This window comes from Antrostomus carolinensis, unplaced genomic scaffold (genome assembly GCF_000700745.2).
Source record: "Antrostomus carolinensis isolate BGI_N321 unplaced genomic scaffold, ASM70074v2 scaffold30985, whole genome shotgun sequence".
In the NCBI taxonomy this organism is placed as follows: Eukaryota; Metazoa; Chordata; class Aves; order Caprimulgiformes; family Caprimulgidae; genus Antrostomus; species Antrostomus carolinensis.
Genome location: NW_010314810.1, coordinates 32,574 through 53,318, shown reverse-complemented (window position 1 = coordinate 53,318; position 20,745 = coordinate 32,574). Strand labels below are relative to the sequence as shown.

Genomic DNA, 20,745 nt, shown 5'->3' with positions numbered 1-20,745 from the left:
ATTTCCCAGCAAGCTTGGATGCTGTGGGACAGAAGAGCATGTAGTGTGCTCTTATATCTGTTTATATTCTAAAATTTCAAGTATTTTATGTAGTTTACTGATGTTAGGAAATTAATAGATTTCTCTGAAGCACAGTGTTCATTTACAACTGGAAAAACATTTATTTGAGTTACTCTGAATAAGAAATTGAGGATGGCAAGAAGCTACTCTTGCATATCTTTTAAGTTCTTTCCTGAGTGAGAAGATAAAAGAGTAGAACTGGTGTGTAAGAGCTAGATAGAGGGTAGAAGGATACTAGATAGTGGAAACTATTTTATGCTTATTTAGGAAATGTCATGTTTTAGAAACAGAGCTTAGTATTAAAGATACTTCATTATTTCGATCCAGATGTTTCAGATACTTGTAGCATTTGAGCAGATGAGCCTCCTAAATTGACTGTTTATGCTATTCAGTTCTGAGGTCTAGGAAAATGAGTATTTTCTTCCTTCAAAGATTTCTTGAACGGATAGATTTGTCCAGCTTATTTTTCCCCTGTAAAGGTAAGTGTCTGATTTTTGTCTTAAGCAACAACTTTTTCTTTTGTAGAAGGTGGCAGAGGCTGAGGATGACAGTGATAGTGATAGTGATGATGATGAAGATGATGTTCAAGTCACCATAGGGGATATTAAAACAGGAGCTCCACAGTATGGGTAAGTTATTTGCAAACATTAACTGAGGGAACTTTCAAGACTACATTTAATTATTAATTTAGGCTCTGTAATACTTGTCAATATCAAATTATATGCATAGTTAGTCTTAATTTCGTGTTTTTTCAGCTCTTTAACAATGTTTTTAATGATACAGTGACTTGAAAACAAAAAAGTTAAATAAAATCAATAAAATATTTTAAAGGAACAGCTGTTATATGAGTTAATTTTTGTTTTCAGATTTTGAGAAATAATTGTCTTAAGTTTGTAAAGTAGGGAGTTGTTTTCTGTTACGGAGTGGCCATGTTACACAGCATTTTTAGGGTTGTTATTGTGATGGTGACATTTTTGTTGCAAATGGTGAAGTGGCAAGAACAGAGAACATTAGAAACATTTGTCTGTGGTCCTGTTTGTAGTGGATACAGTTCTTATTAGACTTCTGAAGTTTCAATTTCTATTGATTTTCTCAAGTAAGATTTTAATGTACTTCAGGATGGAGCTGCCAGTTGCTGGAGATAATTTCTCAAGATTATGGTTTAGGCATTTGTACCATACAATAAATTTTTGTATACTGTTATTGCCTCATACTGTTTCTTATCTTGATAAAGGGCTTGTTTTTCACTGAACCTTTTTGAACAGTGTTAATTTTACCCAAAATTCTGAAATATTCTTTTTCATTACATGGAAGTTTTCTGAGCAAAGTGGTTTGCTTGTTTATCTTGGCAACCCTAATGTTTTTATGCTTGTTAAAACCAGAGTTACTAAGGTATCATTTCTTAATAGAATTATGACAGATCTGCAGGTAGGTCTGACTCACGGATATTATTGAGTTCTTAACTTTATAATGCAGGTGATTTATTCATTTTTGAAACATAAACATAATATTTTTAATCTTTCAGTTTTTCATATCCCAAACTAACTGCGCGAATCAGTGTAATATAAAAAATAGCAATTGTTTCATTTCTTTATTTGTCTGCTTTCAATAACTTTCAGTATGCTTGTGGTGTAGGCAGTGACCTCAAATTTTGTGAGACTAAAGCAAAACTAGGTTTATATTCTCAGTGGATTTGCTGGTGCTCTTTCCATGAATACAGAAAACAATGAGCAGATGATCCTAAATCTATTTAGAGTAGAAAGTTTTATGTAGAAATGGTTGTTTTATAAAAAAAAAAAAAAAAATTCTGGGTAAATTGGACAGAAGGGCAGTAGTCTAAAACAAACCCAACACTGCTGTTCATTTTCATTTCAGTATAACAAGTTCCTTTTACAGGACTAAATGATTTTTCATATAGTAGTCAACTGCTGTTCAAAAAACCCCAAACTGTAAGATTTGTTTGACAGTCATGCACAAATACAGCGTGGCAGATCAGAAGGTTAAATGTTTTGTGCCATTTTGTACAGTTGTAGCACTTGAATGAAAACTAAAACTGCATGGAAGTGGTACTGTAAACTATACACTGCCTTCTGATTATATTGTAATCTCTTTATGTTTATGGGTTGATACTGCCTGTGAGGGTAAGCTACATTGCATGCAAAAGGTAGTGAAAGCTAGCTCTTAATGTTCCAAATTAACAATACTGTAATTCCTAAGGTAGATAAATCAGTTCAGTATCTAGATTTCTTGAGTGCATTTTTATGAAGAAAGCTCTCCAGTGTCTTAGAAAGTGAAATGTTAAATACTTTTCTGTTGGCCACAAGGATAGGTGATTGCTAGAAGTACATTGAAACAGACAGCCTTTCAGTCATTGTAGAGAAATGATTGTATTTTCCACTTCTGTACAGTTTAGATGGAATAATTGTGAAAAGAGAAAAGGATCTGTCTAAACCCTTTTTTTTAATTATTTTTTTTTACTCTAATCCCCAGAGTGTCATCTGGATCCCTAAATGAACTGCATTTTTCCTTTCTCTTTTCTTCTGGTTCTGTCCATTCTTGTTTCTATCAAGGTCTTTATCCTTTCAACTCAGGAAGAGTGACTGGGACTTGCTTCACAACTGTTTATTAGTTGGAGAAGTTGCTACTGAGCATAGAAAGGTACACTCTCTTCCTCCTAGGCTGATCTCTTTACTTTTACAGTGTTACCAGCTTGGAAAACTAGAGATTCAGGATGGCGATTGAGCCTGGGTCCAGTTTGTTTCTGGATCTAGCTAACTCTTGTTTTGTGTTTTCTTCTGTTTTAAGAGTTTTCTCTGTCTAATTCAGTTTTGTTAATTTCTTTAAGTTATGGAGCAGCACCTGTGAATCTCAATATTAAGACAGGAGGACGAGCTTATGGATCTTCTGGTAAGAAAATTTGTCCAGTAATATTATTAAAAATGCAAAAGATGTTTGTTTTGGATGAAGGAAATAATTTTCACTTCCAAAACTTCTTGATAAATTTAAATCTGCTTTTTTATTTTTTTTTAAGTGTGTTACAACTGTTAAAACTCTTGTTGGTAGAGACAGAAAGATCTTTAACTTTCTAACTTTTCTTCACAGGTGCAAAAGTTAAAGGGGTGGATCTAGATGCACCAGGAAGTATTAATGGTGTGCCCCTTCTGGAAGTAGATTTAGATTCTTTTGAAGATAAACCTTGGAGAAAGCCAGGTAATGCTCTGGTTTAACTGATTATATAGGTATTTAGTAGGTTATTTAAATAATTCCCATTTACTGCATGTAGATGTTATTGACCTGATGGTTAGAAAATACTGTGCAATATAACTTGGAAAAAGTAGCCAAATTACTTGTTGCCTTTGTGCTGTGCCACAGAGTATGTGAGTAGGCCATGTTTCTTAGTATACATCCTGCACATACGTCAGCAAAAAGAGACTGTAGGACTTGCCCTTTATTTTTTTTTTAATTCATGTGTATCCTGAACTCTCCTTGGAAATCTGTATTTCTGTGGAGATTACTGCCACTGTTCTGTGCCGTAGGACAGAAAGTAAAACAGAATGGAAAGTAGCAGGTTTGAGCATGAACAGTGGTGAAACGTAGCTGCTTGTCCTTCTTTGTGTTCACATGTAGACATCCATAAGCTTTGAGGACGAAGCTGGTACCACATGGACTTTCCATAAGTCTCCTGTGTGTATTGTCTGGTTGGCTCAAGTGATTTGGCCAAACTTGTCTAATACCAGTGTTGGTTGTTTTTTTTAGTGGCAATCCGTCTTGCTGCTGTGTATAGGTTTTTTTCCTTTGTTTGCATATTGCTTTGACAATGCAAATAATCTCCACAAAATGGAAAAAAGAAGCCTTTGAAAATATTTTGCTGTTTGAACTGTTAACTATTTGAAATATATTCTGTGCATTTAAGTTGTGTCTGGTCTCTCTTGTAAAAATACTTTGAAATACTTTGTGGCATCAAATTAAAATAGGAGTCAAAACAAAACGAGGAGTCAAATACAGAACAAGCAGAAGGGAGTGGTTCTTCACTGAACATACAGCAAACCTGTAGATCTTACATTTATCCTATTGTAAAGATACAGGGATTATAATATCCTATGGTATTCTCTAAGTATCTACTCTTGATCCCTGAGACAGGATGCTAGGCAAGATACTTTTTCTGACTAAATTGTAATGTTTTTATAGTCGTAGCCATGAATACTCTTATGTTTACTGATGTAAGACTGTATTGTCCATTTCAGTAGTATGTTTTTAGATCAGTACCTAATCCATTTTGATGTTTTAAATAGAGTTATATGAATGTTCAGTGAAGAAAAGAGGAACTTCGTAATGTCCTAAAAACATATGCTTTTATATTTAAAGGGGCTGATCTCTCTGATTATTTCAACTATGGGTTCAATGAAGATACCTGGAAAGCTTACTGTGAAAAACAAAAGAGAATACGAATGGGTCTTGAAATTTTACCAGTTACCTCAACCACAAACAAAATTACGGTAATTAGTACAACTTTTGTGGTATTCTACGTGCTTTTTTTCCCTGTAAAGCTGCTTGTGTGTCATAAGCTTGTTCTGCCCAGTTGAGTGCGTTTGTTAGCGTTTGCACCCGACTCCCCACCCTGAGCCTAGAGTGTTCCTCTTTTGCTTCACTGACAATTTGTGTGGATAGTGTGACAGACTTAGCTACAACTAGATTGCCTCTGTACCATTATTCAGATTGTGGCCCATCACTTGAGAGTTGTATGGTATCTTAATGGGCAATGTGTTATTTAACTTAGGCTGAAGACAATGCTATGGAAGTAAGACCAAGTGCAGAGATTCTCGATGGCAGATACCATCTTTTTAAGGTGAATCTTAGTAAACTTTTGTTGGTTGCTCTCATTTTTGTTGATTATTGCTTCCCATGCCGCTACAGACGGATAGAAGAACAACTGAAATGACATAGCCATTATTTCAGACTCTCATCTTACATCAGTGACTTTCTACGTGTATCACAAAATGCTGATTAAAAAGTGTTGCTTTGTTCGTCACCCCTCTGCAAGCATGTGAGTTAGTGGCCTGGTAAACTAACAAATTTCGCAGGGAAACTAATTTTTCTTTATGTGATGGTTTATTTTTAGCTGTAGTGCATTTATTTGTGCAGATTACAGAATCTGTGCAGATGTGCTGGGGAAGCTTTTGTAGATTATGGCATGTTTATTTTTCCTGTAGCCCTGTAGCTCTTACTGTGTTTTGTAATACTTATCTTTGACAACCCCGAGATGTGAAAATCAATCTTCCATATTTTTCTGTTGTCCTTTTGGGATTAGATAGCAATACATCAAGTTATATATAATATATTTTTCATTTTGGAAATGAAAAATGATTTTCAGAGAGCAGAAGTTACGACAGGATTTATCTTAAGGATTGAACAATTTTTTCAACTTCTTATTTGCTCATTTACTCTTTCATTTGATAGTAAAGTTGAAATTAAAATACAAAGGTTATTTATTTTGCTTATTTTCAATATGCAATCATTTTTGTTCTTAAACTGTCATTAAACTGACTTGGAACTGTTTGTAGCTTTCTTCTCTATACTTCTGTGACAGAAGTCACAGTCAGTTTCAGATGGGTATTTTTGCTTCCCCTCGTGTACTACTTGAAGGTATCCAGACATTTTGATTATATATTCGCAAGAACAGATGACAAGCTCCCCGAGGCTTTTTGCCTTCCTCAATTACCATTATTAATAGTGTTATGGAATGGTGGAAATGGTGGGCCATAGGAATTAAGATTTGCAGCTGACTACACTCAGACTTCTCTGAACTCTTGGCCTGAAGGAAGAAGTATTCCAAACCAAAGCTTCCTCTGTTTCTAGCTCAGTATTTACTCTCTGGGGTTCCAGTGATCAAACAGTACAGATAATAATTATGTTGTAAGAGTCTGAAGTAAGAGTTTGTCACGTGTTTTACAAGGAGTAATTTAATTAAATTTTTTTCCACTCTTCTGAAATACTCATGTAATTTACATGGTATGTTTGGATTAGTCTTCTGTGACTGACAAGACTCTGTCTCCTATATTTTCCAGTTATTAATTAATATAAGATTTTTCATATAAATACTTAAATGAATCATATTCAGGTTTTTTGTTTTGGGGCTTTTTTGTATTTCTGGATACTAAGGCTTGATTAAATTTTTGACAAATCTTAACTATTTATGTGCATTTTTGTGTGTTTGAGAAAGAGGTGCCTGTGTTTAGAAGCAGCTGTGAGATCACAGTCTATATAATGTTATACCATGAGTGACTAGCTATATAGAGTGGTATAACTATGTGGTTGGTACAGTGGGAATGTCTATAAAAACTGAATCAATAGGTTTTTCTTTTGTGTGTAATGTGCTGCTGAAGTCAAACAATACTTGAAGTACTTGCACAAAAAGTCTTGTGTAGCTGTAATAACGGGTCTCTGGAATTTTACAGTACTTCAGGAACAGCAGTATGTTTTTGAAGTATTCAATCTGAACTAATGAAAAATCTTTTTAAGTTTGCATAACCCAGAGTACGAAGTGACTTCCTATTATGGCTCGGAAATTAAGTGGTTACTAGATCTCATGGTCAGTAAGGCCGAGAACCCACTCAGTTTCTTGTCTGATGGTTTGTTGTTGAGTAGCAGACTTGTTAAGATATCTTTGTTGTTAAGATTATAAAGATTTTTATTTTTTCTAAGGAGTTTACTTCTTTTAAAAAGGAAAATGTAGTTTTGTTCATTCAGGAAAGTTTACAAGAAAATCAGTTTGGTCTGTTCATGTCCAAATCAAATGCTTGGAAAATAAATATTAAAACTGTCTAATCTTCTGTAATAATTTGTTTTCTGGCTTATTACTTCTTATATATATATTAAACACAGTACTTAAGTATTATATCCTTATAAAATATGGGATTTTACTAGCTGTGCAAAGGTGAAAGTTTTTAAAAAACCTGATTAAAGTTGGACTTATTTTCTATTTGTGTTGGCTATGTGTTATGTTGAGTGTTGGGGCTACTACGCTTCTGAGTTTAAACTAATGATGAAACATTATTTTGAAGGTACAGCAGGGCAGAACTGGAAATTTGGAGAAAGAGTTGGCAGTGCAGTCGACCAAAGCTGATTTCACATCTCCTCCTGCCTTATTCAAATCAGGAATTCCAACAAACAGGTCAGTTAGACAGTTTTAACTCAAGACCAAAAAACTTCTTATACTGTTTTCTCTGTGTATTTGAAGTTCATGATTTTTGTAGGAAAAAAAGGAAAATATGTTTCTGTAACAGCTAGAAATAAGGGGAAGAGAGATCCTAATCACTTCTAGCCTTCAGTCACCATTACCCATGAATACTGTCCTGCCTTCTTGGCTATTCGGGAAAGTAGAAGGAAAAGGGATCAAAACCAACAGGACCAAATAATAAAGCAGCTATAAAAATCCAAATGTTGATTTATGACACCATATTTTTTGTGTAGAATTAGATTGGCCAACAAAATGTTTCTAGCTAATGTCTTTATTGGTATTAGCTGACAAACCTTTTCACTTAAGACAGAATCAGACAGCCATGACTTCAACTGGAAAGATTCCTTGAACCCAGTCTCTTTCCTGAAAGGTAGCTTTAGCTTCTCCATATTTGAGTATTTTACTCTACTTCCTTTGAAATGAGAGAAATTATTTCCTTACTAGGGTTTCTTCCCCTCCTTTTCCCAGGCCTAGGATTTAATAAGGTCTGTCCTTCATATCTAAGCTACTGTTTGATACCTGGCACTTGGTTTAGGATGAATCCATGCTTCAAATTCAGTTATCAAGTGATCCTGTTCAAGAGCTTTGGTTCTGTGCAAATTAAAGCCTTTGTTTTATACATGATGGTAAGAGAGGTAGAGCGGGTTGTACACTTTCGTCATCAACAGTTAAAAGATTAGCATCTATGCCTTGTCTTTTGTGCTGCATCCATAGGTGCCTTGACTAATTCAGAAGCACTTACGTTCAATTATTCCATGCTTTAAGGGTCAGTTCAACATCCAAATACATTTCTCTTGAGTGGAAAGAAAAATCTTGCTTGATATTCTTGCCTGTATTTTTCTTTCACTCGTAGAATTTTCCGCCTGGCAGCCTAAATTCTTCTCTGAGATATCAGGTTGTACTGCTCTGTTTTTAGTAGATTTTAGTTCATTTTTTTTCAATTTTTCTTTGTCTAAGAAATAGTAAAAGTCTTCCAAACTTTGTACCAACCCTGTAATTATTTTTTTACTTTTCTTTGCTAAATTGCTTCTGATGTGTGATGTTCTTGTAACAGAGTTTTCAAAATACTGTTCACAGGGTAAGGATTCCAAATCTTTATCTAGTACAGGTTTTGTTACAGGTTTTCAATTCTTTGTGCATTTCATTGGTGGACACAAAATCTCTAAATACTTCAGAAAGTAGTTAATTACCAGGATTTTAAAATGTAGTTAAATTTAAAGTTGTAGAAAAAATATGTTGTGTAAATTCTGTGAAATTTGCATTTGTTGTGAAAAAGCTTAATACAAGAAGGTTATACATGGTGTAGGCTTCATAAGTAAAATCTTTGTTGTATGCTCTAGGTAAGAAAAATCTCTTGCCATAGATGTCTTTATACCATATTTTTATGTGATACTTTAGTTTTTCTGCCTGAAGTTAGCAAACCCAAGTTTGAGTGACTATCTTTCTGGTTTTTAAAGGTTTAAAATTAGCATGTTTGTCACTAATCAGAGCTTTCCTGAAAAACCTCAGGCATGTCTGTTTTCTCCAGGAACTAAGTTTACCTGACATATAAGCCCATATATCTTTAAGAAAGGGAAGCCAGTAAGTGAAGTTGGTGTGTTGTGTAGATAAAGAGGAAATAAAACGTTATATTTCCATTTGTATCACTTGTGATTCCAGTGGTTAGAATAGGTTGGTTTATATATATTTACTGTGAATACCATAATTTTAAGTTGTTACAATGGCAAAACTGACTTCTTTCCATATTTAATACCTGCTCCTCTGGATATGTTTGCTTAAAATAAATTCTTGTGTGAAGAAAAAGTTATTTCTACCAAGTGATCAGAAGAGATTTCAAAATAACATTGTATGCTTAAATGTCTGAGAGTGGCTCAGTGAATGAATACCTCTTAACTGTATGGACTATATATAAGTCTACTTGAATGACTTCTCTGGAATGCAGCTACTATTTTCTGTATATTAAAAACCTGTATTACTGATTTCTTGATAACCACGCAGTTTTATATGATTGGATTTTTTTTTCTTTAATTAAAGAGTTAATTTTAGGTAGGCAGAAAATTTTTAGCAGTCCAGCTCTTTGATAATTTAAAATAAATGCTTTCATGCCATGAGGCATTTGCGATAGCTTTGTTGTGAAATTGCTGGAAGCATTTCTCATGTAGCAGTTAAAACTTCTCTTGGCTTCTACTGATGCATTTGGTGAAAAGGAGGGAAAACTGATGCAACTGGATATTGCAGTATTGGTGTGGGAATTGGTAAGGAGCTGGGCATGAAGAGAAGAGGAACTCAAAGAGCAGAAAAGGTAGGAACACAAGAAAAGAAAGACTTAGGAATTTTATCTCACCAGAATAGCACCTCTTCTCAGTCACAGATAAGCATTGCCCCCGGAAAAGCCAGTTCAGGCATCAGAAAGTGGCAGGAACAATATAGGAGGGACAAATCACTGGAATTAATGTGGGGGCAGGAATCAGGGCATGATCCTAATTTAACATTTGAATTCTTCATTTACTAGTCAGGGCTGCAACATTGCTTTGTGGATTATTTTACACATAGATATTGCAGCACATATTTCTCTTTAATGGGGAATCTGAGGAAAGATAGTAGGTTTTACCTTTTTTCATTTGTTTGCAAATAAACATTAACGTGATTTTGTGACTACTGTTTTTACCTTTTTAGTTTGAATACAGTAGATGTTTCCATATGATTGCAGTTGAAATTCTAAAAAAAAAAAAAAATCCCTGAAGCCTAGCAAGAATATTACTCATTACCAGTATGGAGGTTGTAGTTTACAAAATAGAAACAGAATTATTGATTACCAGCAAATAAAAGTTACTACTTCACTAGAAGTAGTGAATAAATATTTAATTCAAAGCAAAATTCAGTGCTTGTTCATATAACTTGTCTGTGTGAGGAATTTTGCTTAAATTTGTAAACAGTTACTGTCTTAAATCATAGCTGAGCTATTAGTTGCTTAGAAATTACACCAGAACCTCTTGTCTTGATTCTGTGGTATTTAGGGCTGTTGAATAGCATAAAGTGTGTAACCCCGAAGGAGGAGCTAGAACATAATGGAAATGGTTTATTAGAAAATACACTTCATATACAAACAATATGATATAAAATAGAATGCTTGTTCTCTAGAGGTAGTTAATTGAGTGTGTGCAGTGTGTGCATAGCCACAATTAAGGGAAAAACCTGAAGCAATCTGTCTTTGAGTATAGTGCTTTCTAGAACATGAAGAGGATTTGATGTAACCAGCCAGGTCATGGAGATACCTTACTGGTTTTTTAGACAAGTGCTTTTCCTTATGTCATTTTTCAAGGACTGTGAGGTAGTATTTCTTTAGTAACAGAGAAATAATCAGAAGTTTCATTTACAAGCTGGATGCAAAAATGGTATTTTTTTAATTCCAGCAGTATCTAGAATAGCTCTCCATCACAAAAATTTGTTATGTCAGAAGCTCTTAGTTTTTTAATCTCCATTTATGCTTTTTGGGTTATTACTGAAGAGTACATTACATTTAAATGAATTTTGCTTTCAGAGAAATTAGCCTGTCAGTGTGATGGCTATTTATCAACTTCTTCTGTGCTAAGGACTTTCTGTAAACAGAATTTTTATAGAAAATGGATTTATGATATGTCATTACTATGGAAAAAATACAAGTTTCTCTTGTTTCATGAGCTAGCCTTGCGAGACTAAATGATGAAAACTCATATTGTTTTGAAAAAAAAGTCTATTTCGTATATCAATTATTTCTGTATTAAATTTGTTTGCTGCTTAATTGTATCAATTAGTGGTAAGTGAGCTCAGCAAAGTTGAGGCTATCCTCAAGAGGAGGAAAACAAAGGTTAAAACACGTAAGCAAGACAAGAAGGAACACAAGAACATATTAAATCCAGTTTTTTAAGTATTCTATAATTCTTAGACTAGACTAGACTGTAAGTCTAGTTAATAAATGTGGCATCCACAAGTTAGACTGTTCCTGAATTGTGAAAAGTTGGGGAGGTGGGTTTCCAAAAAGCAGTTCAATATTTATATTACTTGTGGTGGGGATAAGTGATTTCTGAAGGTGTGAATTTGGAAAATAATTGGTTTTGTCTTTTTTTTTCTTCTTCTTTTTTTCCTCCCTTTCCCTCTGCTCTATAGAACCTAAATGAACTCAGCTTGCCAAATTAAACTGAGATATCTTTCTGAATTAAATCTCCATGGAGGGTGGTACTCATAGTGCAAATAGCTCGTAAATAACCATTCTCTAACTAGAATGAAATCACTCACTGAGTTGCTGGAATGTTCCTTTCAAGCTACACTTTGTATGAACTCCACAGCGGGTTCATGTGCACCCCACACGCGTGGATTGCCTTTTTATGTTTGGGTGTATCCATGGGAATGCATCTGTATTGCAGGTGCCCTGGTCATGTAAGGGACAAACCAAACCCTTTCTTTTCTTTGCATACAGCACTGAAACAGAAAAATAGTAGTGCCTGCTTAACATCTTATCACTAAGCTAGATAAAGACTGGGGAGTCTTTGAAATTTCCCCGTGTGCCAGCTTGCTATAACTTAATCAAGATCCGAGGCTTCAGATTTGCCCCTTTTACAAAACTGCTGAACTGAAGCTCTGGACACTTTAGATACCTCTCTTGCCTCTGTGAAGATTGTGGTTTTGACAGTGGAGTCGTCTGCTGTGCCGTTTGCAACTGAACATATGCTTTCTCTTGTTCAATTTCAAGCTCTTTTAGAGAGCTTGAAATTGAAATAGAATTATTCTGTTGGAAATGGGGAATTTGTAAGGTTCAAGTGATGATGGCAAATTCTTGAACTCATCCATCACAAAAATTAAATCTCTTGGCAGCTGTTGGGAAGAACAATGGACATACCACTATAAAACATTATTAAAAAAATAATTACAAAGCACCAGCTCAGCAAGAATGAGTGAGCATAGGTGTACTCTTCAGACTCTAGAAAAATTAAGTGAAAGCCCTGCTAATTAAGTTGATATCTAGGAACCAACTGGTAGTCTAGATTTGATTCCTTTGATAATGCAGTGTTGTATTTGGGCTGCTTCCCAAGCCAAAATTGGTATTATTGTAGTATGGCTGATGCACATATATATTTGAATACCTATTACTCTTGCATTGGTGTCCATTTCCTACTATTTGAATGCTGATTCCAAGAGTTGCTGGCAGTGTGCAAACAGTGCAAGGGAGGAAGTCGTAATTTGAATTACATCACTCCCAAGTGGAAGGCCTGTAAAACAGTGGAGCAAGCTAAGCAGAGGGTCACTTGAGGAGGGACTTGCTGTAGAAGAGAGTCATTTATCATACACAAGGACTGAAGATAGGTAAAATGAGTTTTCTAGGGTACAGTTTTAGATAATTAAGAGAAGATACCAATGATGGAGAAGTATGAGTGTCTTAGAACTCTGAAACCAAGTGAGCTGTCAGAATGAAGACTGAGACAGTTTTGTTTTACAAAAATGCACTTGTTCTTTTGGTTTTTTTTTTTTGTTGTTTTTTTTTTTTTTTTAGTGAAGCAGTTGGTTTACCAGTTGTTTTATAATATCTGTGTTTCCAATTTAGTTACTGAAAGCAACATAATAATAATAATAATAATAATAATAATAATAATAATAATAATAATAATAATAATCCAAAAGTGCAGCAGTGCTGGAATATTGTGCAAGACCTCTGGAGAAGGTTAAGAAAGCAGGCATTGATTATTTCAGGATTTAGACTGAAACAATCTGACTTTAAAAATGGGATGTTAGAAGATCAGAGAATTTCTTAAGCTTGTGGTATCCTTGGAGAGGCTGCTGTGTCGTATGTACTATTTTAGTTTGCAGATGTGTTCTCAGCCTCTTGTACCATTGGACTGTTTTGGGTTTTTTTTTCCTCCAAGCTGTTGTGCTTAATGAACTTGCTTTAGAATCCAGAAGGTCTAAACCCAGATATTGAAAGGGTCAGAGGGCAGGCATTTGGATCATCCTCAGTATGCAGTCTGCCAAGGAACTTTAGATTATCTCTGGGAGATCTAATTGATCCTTCACACTCTAGTGTCTGCTGTGTCTTTTTCAGCTGCATTGGAATCTAGGAACTTGAGCAGTTGGCATCAGAGCTATCAGGCTGGCAGAACTTGGAGCCTGTAATCCCAACTTCCAGCGGTTCTCCTTGCTATTTGTATTAATGTGGTTAGTAGTCCACTAGATACAAAAAACACAAGAACTTGTCTTCTGAATCTAGAAGTCTGTGGAGTTTTTTCTTTCTATGGATTTATTTTGTAAAATCTCCTGAAAGTTTTTTCCCCAGTCGTTCTTTTACTTTGTTATGTATTGCGCTATTGGTAAATATTGTCAGTTTTCTCTTATAGTTTCCCTTATTGGTATGACACAGATGTACCTTTGTTTCTCTTATCCATTAGCAATGTAATTTTGTACCTCATTTTCTAATGGAGTTGACCTAAGTGAATCCTGCTTTTTAACCTCTTTTAGAAATTAACAGTGGACTGCAAAGCAGGTAGGTTTTGTTCTATCTGCATAAGAATAATGTAGTTATAAATTCTCTGTAAAGCTAGGTTGCTGGGTTTCATTTGTTTTGGGACTGCAAACAGGAAAGCTCACTATACTTTAGATTCTTCCTCTCTTCAAAATAGTGGTTCCCCATTGTCACAGATAATCAGGTTTTAGTTTTAGTAGATGACGTTCAGATCCTTGTCATATGATTTTCTGGTCTGGCACCTGGAGTCCTTCTTTGCTGTTAGTATATTCCCATGTGGTTGATTTATTGAAGATTTTCAGAGATTGATTATGCTTTAAATTTTAGTGCTTGTATCCAATACAATGCCGTCATATCTTTACCCTCAGTGTAGCATTTTTAATCTGCTTTGAAAAGTTAAGAAGTTGCAGTTGACAGCTGTGTGGCCAAGATATCAGATGGTTTGGGGGGCTTAAGGATACCTCTCTTAACAGACTATGTGAATATGTCCATGGGAGTTAAGAATTTTATAGCAGGAACAACTTAAGTCTAACAGGCATAAGCTTAATAAGTTGTCTGGTTTGTGGAATTAGTGTTGCTGCTTCCTGAAATGTTAGTTCAGTTTCCAGTGTTATCCAAAATGAGAAAATTGAATGATAGTCATCATTAGCAGTGAGGAACAAATGGGTAATAGTCATTATGATAGTAGATAAAGCTGTGATGCTTTGAGAGCGGAGTATTATCTGTGGTTCTGTTTATGTCAGACAAGAAAAGATACAGTAGAGGGAGGAAGGGTACACAAAAAGATGTAATAAATAATTAAAGTTATAGAGTCACTTCTGTATGAGGAGAGATGTGGACTAGTTCAGCCTCGGAAAGAGACGACTGAGGAGAGAGACAACAGAGGTACCACGAATGCTACATTGCCAGAGAGCAGGGATATTTTTAGATTATTTTTTTCTTTTTTTTTTTTTGTAAGGACTGGGACAAGGACTGTAGGGCACCAAATACAGTTGTCAGGCAAAAACATAGCTGAAACGGATCACATCACTGGAGATCAAAAGTAAAAGTGTGTTCAAAAGAGATTGTGCGAATGCAAGTTAATCAGGGGCTATTAAACACAGTTGCATGGGAAATCCTTCAATTTCTGATTGGCAGAAACTGGAGGGGAAACAATGTGTATACATGCACATCACTTTTCTTGTCATTTTTCTCTAAAAATTTGTTACTAATTATTTCTAAGGTAGGTGTTCTTAGTTTACATCATGTTCTGTTGTTGCCTGATGGGGTTGTAAGGTAGACTGAGGTGGGCCTTGTGCTGCTCTTGCTGGTTTCTTAAAAGAAGGTGAACTTAGTGCTTAGCTATGCAAATGTTTCAGAGGTGTTTGAGAGAGAGACATGGTGCATATGGAAAACTGAGGAATAAAAGTTTGAATGACTGGTCTAAGATTCCTTTGAGTTTCATGCAAGGTTTAAGAATCAGTGTCTAGTAGTTTCATATACTTTCTGTTTGATATTAAGCCTGTGTATTCCAAGATAAGAGAGATGGCAGCTGATTTTGTTCAATACACGCTGCGATATCGATAGTGTGCATGGTAGGGTTGGCTTATGTTTATTACTGCCTCATAACTTAGGTTCATTTGAGCTTCCGTGGAATCCTCCAGTGTGATTTCCTGCACTTCAGAAGTTATTTCTAATGATGAGTTTATAACTATTTTACTTTTGATTTTTGTAGAAGTTATGTTTAATGTATTTCTTTCTTACTGCGTTTTTTGTGATGTCACTGTATTGTTACTTTTTTGGTAACAGAAGTGTAGATTTATGATCTTGTAGGAGATGGAAGGAGAATGTGGAGACTCAGCCTTCATCCTACAGGAGTCTGTCGCTGCATTGTTTAGTTCTACACACTTGCATACTTCAGCAAATTTATCACATTTAATGTTCTTCAGAAACAATCTTTTTATGTTTTATACAGGAGAAGGAACTTTTGGCATTTAGAATAAGAGAAATCCATAAGACTTTCTTCTCTCTCTTTCTTTTTTTTTTTTTTTCTTTTTCTAATTCTGCTTGTTGATTCTTCTTTGTCCTGTGTTGCAGGCGATTATCTGGCACGATAGATGTGATTGGACAGACCATCACTATCAGCAGGGTGGAAGGACGACGGCGTGCTAATGAAAACAGCAACATACAGGTTTTATACTGCAGATTTGCACACTACCTTTGACTAAAAGACATTTTTACTTTCCCTGTAGCTTCTGATTAAAACATTTCTGTGTGTATGAATGAGTAATATAGAAGTAGCTTTAAGTTCAGGAAGAAAGTTCTGGCAGTTGATTGAAATATATTAAGATTAAATATTTGGTATATTTCAAAAGATAAATGTTTTGGTATACTTCTTACTGAAAGGAAATGAGCAATATTGCAGACTTAGAATCCAGGAGACAGCACTGGCTCTGCTAGATCTGTGTGGGATCTAGCGTTTTGTTTACTGCGTGACTAAGATAAATATTTAAACTGACTGTTCATTTCTCCCCTGTTCCTGACAGACACTAATGTTGAAAGTGTATGCCTCTTTGTATGCAGTTTGAGAAATGTAGTCTTTTAAAAATAAGTTACAAAGCAATAAAAAGTTGATAGCACTTTTTTAAAAATTGTATTATTTTCCCATAAATTGTAAATTTGCCCATAATTGTAATTCCCATTGTCTTTATGATTTTAGTGTTTAAGGGCTTGGATTATCTTAAGAAAACATCTAAATGCGTTAAGATTGAATACACTTTTTCCCTCAAGACTTACCTGTGGTGAAGACTCAAGCTTGCTTGATGCCCTAGCTGCATTTCCATGCCAACTTAGGTTAAACAATGAAAATAATAATGGGTTATAGTGCTTATATTGAAAACCCTACCATGTGTTTTTCAGCTGATCTCACAGTGTTTAAGTAATTTAAAGTCTTGGTTTTTTTCATGCTTTTCATATTGATTTTAAAAATATTTTCCTTTATATATAAATTTAAGATGGTGTTTTGGGCCATGTTCACATGGTTTATGTTCCCTCTCAGATCTTACATTTGTTGTTCCCTATTGGCTGCTCTTAGACCCTCAGAGGTACTTGGCAAGTATGGGACACTGAATGTAGGGATGCAGATAGAACTTAAACCATCTGAATATGGCTCTTTAGGTGCATAAGTAATACTTTCCTGTTGTAGTAACTGGAAAGAGAGGAAGCCTATCTTCTACCCTTTTGACACAGCAATTGTAACTATAGTTTGATATTTTGCAGGTTCTTTCAGAACGATCTAATCCTGAAGTAGACAATTTTACCAAGCCACCTCCATTTTTCCCTCCAGGAGCTCCACCTACCCACCTTCCACCACCTCCTTTCCTCCCACCCCCTCCAACTGTCAGTACTGCTCCACCTCTGATTCCCCCACCAGGTAAATATCCTGCACTACATAGGATGTGAAAAATGAGAGATGCATTATCATCAAATGCTTGATGATAGCAAATTAAAGACAGTGCATCCCATGCACATTTGGCTATATGTGCAGAATTTCAGAATTTTGTATTCTACTCTTTTTTATTAAATATATCTGCAAGGCAGAAACAGAAACTTTTGTCTTTACTTTCTCAGTAGGTGTAGTCCCAAGTAATAAATAATTACTGTAAGACTAGATGTTGGATCTTGTGTCCTTGAAAATATTTGAAGTGAGAAGCTGTTTTCTATAATTCAACTAGTATTAATGCTATTGAGAGGTATGTGTTAACAAATCATTGTACAAACTTTTGAACTAGAAGTGTGGCATACCATGAATTTGTGTCAGAAGTTGGATTCTCTGATGTCTAATGTCAAAGCAGCAACAGAAGCTTTGATTCCCCTCACAGTATGTATGAATTCCCAACAGTCTGATAAGAGTTGTGTTTGTGCTATATCCTTTCTTTCAGTTAGAGGTCTTCTTAGCACCTCATGTTTTTATCTAGCCCCCTGTGTCTGTGAATCTTGGAGGAATCAAAGCTCTTTGAGAACTCTTCTCATTGTTAAATCTGGTTTGAAATTTACTGATGTTTATTGATATTGACTGAATATTTACTGAAACTTGATATTTATGGAAATTTACTGGGAGGAGTGTCATGGGCATTTGCACAAATAATGCAGTTACCTGAGTGTTGTAATTTTTGAGGAATTAAGTTAAAAAGGACTTAGCAAGTAACTAAGAATGGTCAGTGAGAAATGAAAATAGATGGAAAAACTTTGGGGAGCATTTGAGTAGAAATGTGAAGGACTGGTGTAGAGAAGAGAGTGATTTAAGGTGGAGCCACTTTCTATATTTTCTCCTTTTGTTCCTTGTATTCTTTTGCTTCTGAAATGGTGCTAAGAAATTCCTTTGTTATTTTGTTCTCAGAGGTAATCTTTTAAAAGTTTGTTAATACTCTACGTATACACAAGGAAGTAACATTACTTCTGTGCAACAACTTTGTGTGGGGATTTATAGGGTTTAAATCATAGAAGATTGCTTTCCTCAGTTGCTGCTACTGATTTTAAAACTATTAGCTCCTGCTGCCTGGCAAGCTCTGGCTTTCATCAGTGATTGTCAGACACAAAATGATGCAACTTAGAAAACAGAAGAGATTTAAAGATGAAATAATTCTGTGCCCTTTTCCAAGATTTTGTGCATAAATATAAAAAAATAGGGTATCTGAAGAGCAAATATGCTACTGCTCCGACAGTTTTGTGATGTTTTCTTACTGTAGGGGAGACAGGAAGGAGAGGAACATGATGCTAATACTAACTGTGATTTTAAGCTGAATTAAAACAGTTCTGATAAAATAATGTAGGTAATGCATTGCAAGTTTTTAGAGTGTATTTATTTTAATTGTAATTGTGGTACAGAAAAGGTGATCTGGGTTGTATATTATTAAAAGCATAAGAGGAATCCCCACAGACACCCCAAATGCACTTGGTGCAGGCATGTTGTATACTTGGACTGTTGGTGTACCTGGTGTACTTGAACTGTTCTGACGAAACTCCTCACCTGTTGAGCTTTTAAAGGTGAAAGAAATTTCACATGTGTTACAGATTTAGTAAGCAGGTTTGGCTTTAGTCATGTGGTTTACAGACAGGTTTATGACAGACACTTGTTCAGAAAATCTCCTTCAACATCCTTCCGTGCATCGAGTAGATTCAAAAATAATGATTAAGAGCTGTGGATTTGGTTTCTTCAGGCCTGTGTTTTAATTGTGCTGTTGCCAGCTCTTTATCTTCAAAGCTGTTCCTAAAATAGAATCTGCCATCCCTCCTAGGTTCAATGGAGGAGGAAAAAAACTACTCTTACCCAATATTAAACCAGGACTACTTGCCAGAAAATTTAAGTATTCCAAATATAAAACATCCTCCAAAAGCCCCTTTGAAAAAGGATCTTGCTTTGAAGTTAGATCTCTTGTTCTGAATTCATTCACTCTTGCGATTCAAATCTCTTTGAGAAACGAGTCCTGGAACAATTCAAAGGGCCAAATGCAGAAAATTCTCAAATACCTCCTAGAAGATCACTGGCTGTGGGAAAAAAAGTGTTGTTTTTTGTTTGCTTGGTTTATTGCTGTGTTGGAGTACTTTAAATCTAAAGAAGAATGTGGATGCTTCTGCTTAACAGACTTTAAAAGTTGTTTTACGTGTTTTGGTTTAAGAGTGTAGTTAAAATGTGATGTGTATTTGTGATATTAAAAAAAAATTACTATGAAGTATTGAACTTCTGTTGCATAACTTTGGGAAGTTTGCCTGGGCATATAGCAGGGCATCTGCTCAACCCCAGCAATCTTAAGTGTGTACTTTTCATCTTGCGATAAAGGAGAGAGAATTTACTTGGTTTAGCCTGTGGCAAAAGAAGTTTTTACACCAAGCTGAGTTATATTACATTGCTGTGGGCTACTACACAGTTCAGCTAATTTGCAGTATGTTGTTAAGCTGTGGCAGCTTTACCGTGTTTGATTCTTTACTCTGCAAGTGGGGCACATGGGGCATTGCTTTCCTTTAGTAAAACCTACTTGGTTTTCTGTAAATAATTACCAGCCTTAAGTTAGTAGGATTAGTTAGTGTCATGAAAGCAATATTGAGCACATAGGTAAAAAAAAATGCTGCACTAATGCTATTTGGATTGCTTTTGACCCACAAGTCTGAATATTTAGGCTTAGGCCAGGTGTATCTCTGTGGCAGTACAACGTGTTGTAGGGACGTGACGTGATCTATGGTGAGTCAGCTTCTGGCACTGGTACTCAAGTTTAGTCCCTACGTTGCAAGGAATGACTCAGTATTTCAGAGTCTTTTTTCTTTCTCAGAAGAAGTAATTGGCTGATGACGCTTCAAGTATATTTCTGTACACTGAGTTAGTAGAAGACAAAGGAATGAAGAGATTCTTAGTTGTCCATTAACTGAAGTTTACGATATTTTTTTGTTTCTTGTTTTGTGTCACATTCACGTGTTAGAGAAGAAGAGGAAAAAACTTTGTTTAGAACTTTTTAATGATACTTGCTAACTTGGAATGTAGAAGAATGTTTCTTCTATTATGATGCCATCAAGTAAATAGCTTCTGTCTTAAAATTATATAAACATTAATCATGATGATTTAAAATGTTCTTAAAGGTTTTTTTAAATGCCTATGTGATTTTTTTAGTATAATACCCTGCGTTAACCAATTCATTAAAATTATTTGGATGTTTGGTCTCGGGATGTTACTCGTATTCAGTCTGTCTTAATTTTGTTTGAATGGCTCTCAAGGGGAATGTTTCATTTGGCTTTTAATCTTGTGATGAGATTTTTATTTGCATTTTTGGACAAGATAAAATTCTGAGGAATATATTAATTGTTTAATCAGAATTTGTTTTTGTAAGGAGTAGTAGCTGATAGCTTTTGAGGCAATTCTGTGCATACTGCTGAGAGCCATTATTCAGTGCTAACAATATACTGGTTTTAGTGCAGCAGTTTAAATTTT

At 35.1% G+C, this 20,745-nt stretch overlaps 1 protein-coding gene across 1 annotated transcript in view; it reads left to right on the top strand.

Annotated features, from left to right (window-relative positions):
- Positions 1-585: 585 nt before the first annotated feature.
- Positions 586-20,745, top strand: part of FIP1L1 (factor interacting with PAPOLA and CPSF1) — a gene marked incomplete at its 5' end in the record, with an annotated part of 36,520 nt that continues 16,360 nt past the window's right edge. Inside the window, 8 exons of the mRNA XM_029084907.1 lie at positions 586-689; positions 2,906-2,967; positions 3,163-3,270; positions 4,426-4,556; positions 4,838-4,906; positions 7,122-7,231; positions 15,864-15,957; positions 17,046-17,199. Coding sequence (XP_028940740.1) covers positions 586-689; positions 2,906-2,967; positions 3,163-3,270; positions 4,426-4,556; positions 4,838-4,906; positions 7,122-7,231; positions 15,864-15,957; positions 17,046-17,199 — 832 coding nt within the window. The remainder of the gene's footprint in view (positions 690-2,905; positions 2,968-3,162; positions 3,271-4,425; positions 4,557-4,837; positions 4,907-7,121; positions 7,232-15,863; positions 15,958-17,045; positions 17,200-20,745) is intronic.